This window comes from Juglans regia, chromosome 8, assembly GCF_001411555.2.
Source record: "Juglans regia cultivar Chandler chromosome 8, Walnut 2.0, whole genome shotgun sequence".
Taxonomy (NCBI): Eukaryota; Viridiplantae; Streptophyta; class Magnoliopsida; order Fagales; family Juglandaceae; genus Juglans; species Juglans regia.
Genome location: NC_049908.1, coordinates 5112932 through 5121297, shown reverse-complemented (window position 1 = coordinate 5121297; position 8366 = coordinate 5112932). Strand labels below are relative to the sequence as shown.

The window sequence follows — 8366 nt, the reverse complement described above, 5'->3', positions numbered from 1 at the left end:
TGGATAGAGCAAAGAGAAAATTGGGGATTGGTGTAATTGCTAGAAATAGTGTGGGTCAGATTCTATTTTCTTCATGCACGTCTTTCCTTTATTAATTGGCCAGTCTTTTCCGGCAGAAATCTATGATTTCATGTGGAAAGCAATGGAAATATGTACTGATCTAGAGATTAAAGATGTAATGTTTGAAGGAGATGCAAAGAATGTGATACAAACAATTAAAGAATGCAAGACTGATTGGACATGGACAGGGTAACTATGGGCAGATTTAAAACAGATCATATCCTCAAGAACAGATTGGCAAGCTGATTTCATCTATCGTGAAGGACATGGAGCAACACATGCATTAGCACATATGGCTCTACGAATGGATGGGGAGCATATATGGATAGAAGAGGGATCGGATGAGATTAATGCTATTGTACTGAAGGAAATGGAATGCAGTGAGGGAAATGGAATGTAACGTGTGAAATGGAGTGATATGGATTGTTTGTAAATTTTTGGTACAAATGAATGGAAAAGTAGTATGGTTTTTATTAAAAAAAAAAAAAATAGATTGGCCTGATCTTCAATGAAATGTGGGGCTCGTTTGTTTTCAGAGATGAGATGAGTTGAGATTAAAGTTAAAAAGTTGAATAAAGTATTGTTAGAATATATTTTTTAATATTATTGTTGTTTTGGGATTTGAAAAAGTTGAATTGTTTATTTTATTTTGTGTGAGGATTTGGGAAAGTTGTAATGATGAGGTGAGATGAGATGAGATGAGGTGAGATGAGATGAGATGTTTTAAAGTTAATGTATTTACTAATTTGGGTCTTTATGAGATTTAAGGATATTATAACTAGCAAGTCATGATGGAAATTCCCAATCATGTCAGCCAATATTCAACATATATATATTTACAGGAATGAATGCTATAGCTATTGTATTTATAATTGATCAATTAATTAATTCATATACAATTTGCCTGAGAAGTAAATGAGTGCATGGATGGAGGGGTTTCGAAGATCAGGGAGCTGGCCTGGGCTAGCTAATGTCATGGGGTGGCCTGTTGTCAAATCCATATATAGCCACAAATAAAACTCTATGCGAGCGCCGTTGACAAATGTTTTTCAATCTTTATCATCATCGACGAGTAGTACTTTACTATATATGTAATATTAGAGAATATTTGATCCCCATGCATGGAATGGATCGAAAACTGTAGTCAACATATTTATTTATTCGTAGCTATTGTATTGATCATATGTTTATAATCATGTACATCATGAATCCGATCGAGTCAGGCTTTAAGAGATCATCGAGGGTATCGATCGGTATCAAGTTCTTAACCTCATGTACATGCAATTCAAATCATATGAGTTTTGGAGAGGACCATCTGCTTCAATTTAGTGTTTGATTTGCTAAAACAGATCAAGAAATTACAGGCTTATAAGACATTATATATATATATATATATATATATATATATATAATATTAGAACATAAATGATACGCAAAAGCATTATATATCCTTAATTAAAGGCATAGGTCATCAGGTGGAGAAATCTTCTGGTAATTGAGACCAATATCCATTCCATTGTAAGCGATGGGAGCAAACATCCACAGATCATCGGAGCTTAAAAGCTACAAATTAGACAGTCAGGAAATTAAAGCTCATGTTAATGGTCAATACGTTTTGAGTAATAAGAAATTGAATTTATTTTTCTTTTTTGTGTGGAAAAGTTAACATCCTAAGCATTAACGTTTGCTCTTATAATTAATTACCTTGATTTGGAGCTGCAAAAACTTAACATAATTGACTGCCTCTTCGAGCATTGTGCTGATATCAACCTGTCAATTAAATCCCATCCATAGATATAGATATGAATTTTCATGTGTTTAATTCGACAACCTTAAGTCGGATCTTAAAGATCAGTTACGTATATGAAAGATTATTACGTACTCACCTTCGTTCCATTGGGGACCAGATTCTGTAAGACTCTCAATCGCTCATTTATCCTTTCCCTTCTTTTCTGCAATAGTTAATAGAAGATGAATCAATAAAAACTTGGTTTAAACGACAACATATATATGCATTACATTCAGAAGTACGTTTTCTAGCTGTGGCTTCAGAAGTTTTTTTACCCTTGCATAGAGGCTTTGTGGATCTGTTGCAGACCCTCTACTGGCTCTCGTCTTCCCGCCACTCATGTTGAGAGGTGCAGAGGCTTTGGAGTCTGAGGTTGCTCCTGCATTAGTCTCCTGGGAAGCATCATCTTCTGAGTTGTAACTAGTAGAGCTCTGTCCATCACGTCCAGCATTACTCTCTTCTTCATGAGAACTATTTGAGAGCTTCTGCTTCTTCTTTGACTGTTCATTCTTCTTACTCTTTTGTACCTGCGCGCAATTAGAAACCAGAAATAAACTATATGTTCAAGAGAAATCCCCTCCAGTACTACTAGTACTGGAATACAGAATCATGACTTTATCTCGTTTTCAGGTACTTACATCTCTTGAAACCCGAGGTTTCTTCCTTGCATTCTGATAAGATGACTGGGAGTTAGTTTTTTCTTCAGCCTTTCTGTGAGATTCTTGCGTATCAAACTTCCTTTTGGGCGGCAACTCCTTCCCAGAAACAGCAACTTCTGCTGGACTGCCATCATCTAATTTATCCGTTCCGGTAAGGCTAATATCTTCATAATCATTGATACCGACCGTCTCGCCCATTCCAGCACCAGGAAACACAGGCACAAAAGAGCCTATATTTTTCTCATCCATCATACAAATATTAAAGAACATATCGTTTGCTACCGGAAAATGGTTAGCATCAGTACTAACGTAGTTCTCATGGCTAGAATCAGTGGCAATAAAGAAATTGCTGCTACTACAACTTTTACCATTAGTACTACTTTCTTGAGAAAAAAAGTGCAAATTGGGGTTAAGATCACTCTCTAGAGTATAATGTAAACTATCACTAACTGATCCGGTCATGCTCGTGTTAGAATCAGAAGTGGGGCAAAAAGATGACGGGGCTCGAGCGTTCAAATCCTCATCATGCTCGAGCAGAAATGAGCAATACTGACCAAGAAATTGTGGTGTGAAATCAAGCTCTTGATCAGTGGAGAACATCTTGCTAAAGTAATCCCAAGATTCTCCATCAGGAAAGGCTCCAATAGGCTCCATTTTTTTCCTAACACCTGGGAACCTGTGGAGAAAGAATCGCGTTATTCTTCTGTTTGTTTAGTTCTAGTGCTAGAAGCTCAAATGTGTTTGGAACAGCGAAGATCCTGGAGACAATATTTATACCCGACCCCCCCATATAACATGATAGCAGGGAATGATAATTTCATTTTCATAACGAATATTTAATTAATAATCATTGTTCATGGGTAGGTTCTAATTCCATGTATAACTAATCTTGGGAGTCTTCGGTGGGACCGATACCAGGCCAAGGACAACTCAGAAGAGGCCCAAGTTTATGCAATGGCTGAAATTAAATATTTCAGAGCTTTAATGGCCTTTTAAACACAGTTATGGCTTGCTAAAACTGCCATAGAATAACAGAAAAAGGGTCAAAAAGCAAGCATTGAGAGGCGACTAACTAGTTTAATGGGTCCCTAAACGGGCATTTAGTAATTAAGGTGACGTGACTCATGAGAGTAATTAATAGCCATAGCCTGCGTGAAGCAAAGACTCGAGCATTTGATATGGTGATCAGAACGTGGAAGTAGTTTTCTTGAATAGAATAATTACAGAGGGAATTTGGTTGGCATATTAAACAAAACGCAGCAAATGGGCGGCCTATATCGTGGGAATAAGTATCACAAATATATATTCTATAAAAGTACGACTGAAAGCCAGACAAGGCCACCGCATAGCTCGTTCCTTGTCTCCTCAATGGATTGAACCTAGCTAGCTAACTGCAGTTTTCCTTCGGCCCAAGTCGCATGCAGTTCAATTAGTACTTGCAGTTCAAGTACTTGAACTGAGTTATTCGTGTATATATACAATGGTAAGCATCTTGATTAGTTAAAAATTAAATTTATTAAGTATTTAGTTATTAGAGAGTAAAATTATAATATCCCATATAATATAGATAAAGATAGGTGGTATATGAGATCCTACATTACTTGAGAATAAGAAGTTCTTATTTTTTATAAAGTTTTAATAGGGTTCCAATTGTATTATTGACTAATTTTTTTAGAGTATAAGCCATGTGATTTAGGTCATCCATTAGGAAGTTACAAATGGTATCAAAGTCTATCTCAACCAGAAATATGGGACTTGAGTCGTGCCACCTACAATGAACAGGCCCGACGAGAACGTCGGGAATTTAAGAGGGGTAGATTGTAATACCCATATGATATGGATAAGGGTAGATGGTGTATGGGATCTCACATTACTTGAAAATGAGAAGTTCTTGCTCTCTATAAAGTTCTAATGGAGCTCCAATTATATCAATGACTAGTCCTTTTGGAGTATAAGCCATGTAGTTTGGACCATCCATTGGGACGTTACAAAAATATACTCACAATAGATTAGTTAAATTCCAAATAATTGAAATTTAGCTATAGTGACTTTCAAAAAAAATTTCAAATTTAAAGGTTATTATACATACATCAAATATATATTTTATCAATTATTTCTCTCTCTCTTTCTTTCTATCACATATTTTATCACAATTGATATATTAATTTGAGTTAGTGATATATTAATTTAATTAGAATATAATTATTAATTAATATATAATAAGTAGAATAGTAAAATATGATAAAATAAAATAAATTACTAATTAAAAAATTAAATATTTTTAAAATTATTAGTTACTAATTACTATATAATGAATAAATAGATAATCTAATATGAAGATTTGATATGAATAACCAAAACTAAATTCATCTTATATTATTTTATTGTTATATAATAAAAAAATAGTTATTCCAATGTGAAGATTTATGTAAATGAAATAGTCAAAAATTAAATTTCTCTTACATTCATAAAAAATGTTCTTTAACTTTCGCTAATCTATTGAGGATGCTCTTAAATATGATCTACAATAATCTAGGTTTTCATTAGGATTCAAGGCACCTGGGCTGGTGATCCTTAATTAGCAGCATCATAAATTCTTGTTGATCTAAAATGTGAAAGATGAACATATCTCTAGTATATATAAAGTGCTTATCTAATGGAAATTTTTGTTTTAATATATTTTATTATTTTTCCGTTAAAGTTAACGCGTTGCTTTAAATCCGTCCGTTAATTGCGAAGAAAAATAGAGATAATAAAAGGAACAGATATCACTTTCTTCTGCACTCACTTACCCATCCCCCAAATTGAAGAAGCACCAAAAAGGGCCAACGAATCGAGTTAGACGAATTAAAATGGGTTCAAGGGCAAGGATCGATCCGAGTTGACTCGAGATAGCCTCCGCTCACTTTCTTTGTTCCTTCTTCTTCTTTTTCCCTCCTTGAGCTTCTGTGTTCTCTTCTCCCTTCCTCTCTCTCTCTCTCTATGAGTCTCTCATATTGTTCTTTAACTCTGGGAGTAAAGTCTGGGTTAAAAGTTAATTAACCCTGGTCAAGAATCTGACCGCACTTTCTCACTCTCTGGCTCTGTACTCTCTACCTAGGTTGAGATTCGACGGCTTTAGAACACGCAATCGGGACCACTGGATCTGAGAGAGGTAGGGAATCTGGGACGATTGATGAGTTAGTCCCTAGGGATATATGATGTTGACGTGGAGATAAGGGATTGGGTGGTGACGTGTTGGGCATCACAGTGAATGTTCTTTAATACAGTGTCAGCGAATTGCGGGGGTTCTACTTCTTTTTAGTTTTAGCCCACTAAAAACTATTATTGCGATATAAATATATCATTATTTTATTTAAATCTCTATGTTATCCCCCTACTGCCCACGAAATATTGAAGTTACCCTTCAACGAGCGGAGAAATCAAGGGGCCTAAAGACATGGTCAAGATAATTGTTGAACATAATTACATAGAGAAATTTTATTTGTAGTCCTGAAGTGGGGACTGCATGTGCAGGCACATGCTTAAATGAGATAATACATTATTTTAGGAGGGATAATTTTGTAATTTTATAAAATTTTAAAGTTAAAATAGCTTAAGTCTGCATATGCAGTCCCCAAGTGGGGACTGTATCTAGCATTGCTCAATTACATATACATTTTAGAGAGAAAATAGCTAATGAATAATTGCAATCATTTCAAATAATTAAACTAAAACAGAAAAAGTCTTTCAAAGATTCAAATTAGTCTTCATCTCAAAAGTCTAAGTTAAAAAATAAATAAATTTTATTATTTATATTGGGCGTAAAATATTTAAATAAATTAATAAGTATAAAATTAAGATTTGAATTCACAATTTTTTTTTATTTGAAATTATATGAAATAGTCATTTATTTCAAAGAAGTGTGCAACTAGAGCACAAGGACCAACAACTATTCAATAAATATAGTTATTGATAAAAGGTAAAAATATTTTTAGGGTTGTTCGCTCTTTCGTAATTATGTTTAAGTCTTAATGTTTTACATATTCTGTTAATTTTTTTTTTATTTTAATTTTGTAGCTTATACCCTATATACTTAATTTTGTGGGGTCGATTAGTGCAAGACGAATTCAAAAAAATCTTAAAAATAATTTAGACAAAGCCAATTATACTTGAAAAAAGTATAAGAGTTCGTTCTTATAACAGTATTTTTAATAATTAACATTATTATATTTTCTTTTATATCATATATGTCTGCATTAATCACAATCCTTATTTCTAATGAAGGATTACCTCTTTCATCACGTCCAAAAAGTATATTTACGATCAATCTTATTATTCCTGACGCCACTTCATTGCAAGAGCGGTAATTGTAACAAATAAGTCATTATTTGTTAATACATTTATATTATATTCTTAAAATATAAGTTCCATGCCACTTGAATAATAAAATCACCATATTTTTCTTCCTTATGTTCCATTTATTTTATGAATTTTAAGGACGGTGATTAATGATGCATTACTTGAAAATATTATTGCAAAATTCTTACAATACCCATCAGCATCTCTGTCTCTGTTGGTATTCGAGAAATAATCAAGAATTCTGATGTCACCGAGTTGATAAAAAGTTTGCAACCAATTGAGGTAAGATCCTATTCTTACTAACCAATTAAAATATTTATACAATCACTTTATCTAAAAATGTGTTTATAGTATAATGTAGAAAACAAAATTTTAGATAAAGGCAAATATAATGGTGGTTGACTTGCGCCAATTATTTTTTTACATGTCATGTATTGGCTATAAAAAAATAACTGTGCATGATTACAATGATAGCTTCTTTTATTATCATTGCAAAAACAAAAACATTTCCTAACCATAGTATGTATCTTTCAAAAAAAAATTTTATAATTTATGTAACAGATTTAATGTATAGTTTTTATTAACTCAAACTTAAAATTATATTTCAATCAAAGTTATAGTTCTCGAGCATATGTCGAACTCAACGATGGTACATGAAGACTGTCTGCTGTTATGTTTGGTGAAGTTGTAGAAGAAGCATTCAGTTGTTCAGCAGTTGAGTTTATGAATCATATTAGTGATGTATGCTTTCTTAATTTCCATTGCTTTATTGATATGAGTAAAAAAAGTCTATCTTAAAATTTTTTACACACTTACTACACTATCTATAAATAAAATGACTTTTATATTCAAATTGATTTTTATTTACATCATTAATACTAATTTCATTTAATATTAATTTCATTATAAACATTGCATTACAAAATTTGTGTTATTTTACAAGAACATTTATCATATATAGAAAATATTGCAACACAAGCTCCACAAAAAGAATTGATGATTCAACTTTATGTTGGCCCTGACCGACTCAACCAACAGCAACACAAGAATTTCAACGTCGTCTCTATTGATCCTGTACAGGATGACACAAAATGATGAATCATAGTACAAACATCAAACGACACATGTTTTGAACTACTGTTTTTGTTGAACTTTTATTAAACTTATCACATGAAACTTTGTTAAAATTATGGATGTTATAAACATGTATTGGATTGTATGATATTTTGAACTAGTGTTTTTATTTTCTTCACTATGCCTTAAATTATTAAGTGAAGTCAATCAATTTTATAAAATATATATTATTTTTTACAAATAACTATTTCATAAAACTAGACAAACGTGCTTTACACATTGCTCCCGCCTAATATATATATATATATATATGAAGTGAACCCTATATATAATAATTATTACATATTACATATTTAATGTTGTCTAATAACTTTGCTTAGATAATAATAAATGTTATAAGGATCATATATAAGTTATTGAATAGTACAGCTAGCATAACATTA

At 32.4% G+C, this 8366-nt stretch overlaps 1 protein-coding gene across 1 annotated transcript; it reads right to left on the bottom strand.

Moving 5' to 3' along the window:
* Nucleotides 1-1515: 1515 nt before the first annotated feature.
* On the bottom strand, nt 1516-3162 carry LOC109020939 (transcription factor RSL2-like). The gene is made up of 5 exons (XM_019003468.2): nt 2488-3162; nt 2125-2376; nt 1947-2012; nt 1765-1830; nt 1516-1623 (listed from the first exon to the last, which is right to left on the bottom strand). The coding sequence occupies exons 1-5, from the start codon at nt 3160-3162 to the stop codon at nt 1516-1518; spliced, it is 1167 nt and encodes a 388-aa protein (XP_018859013.2).
* Nucleotides 3163-8366: the final 5204 nt, after the last annotated feature.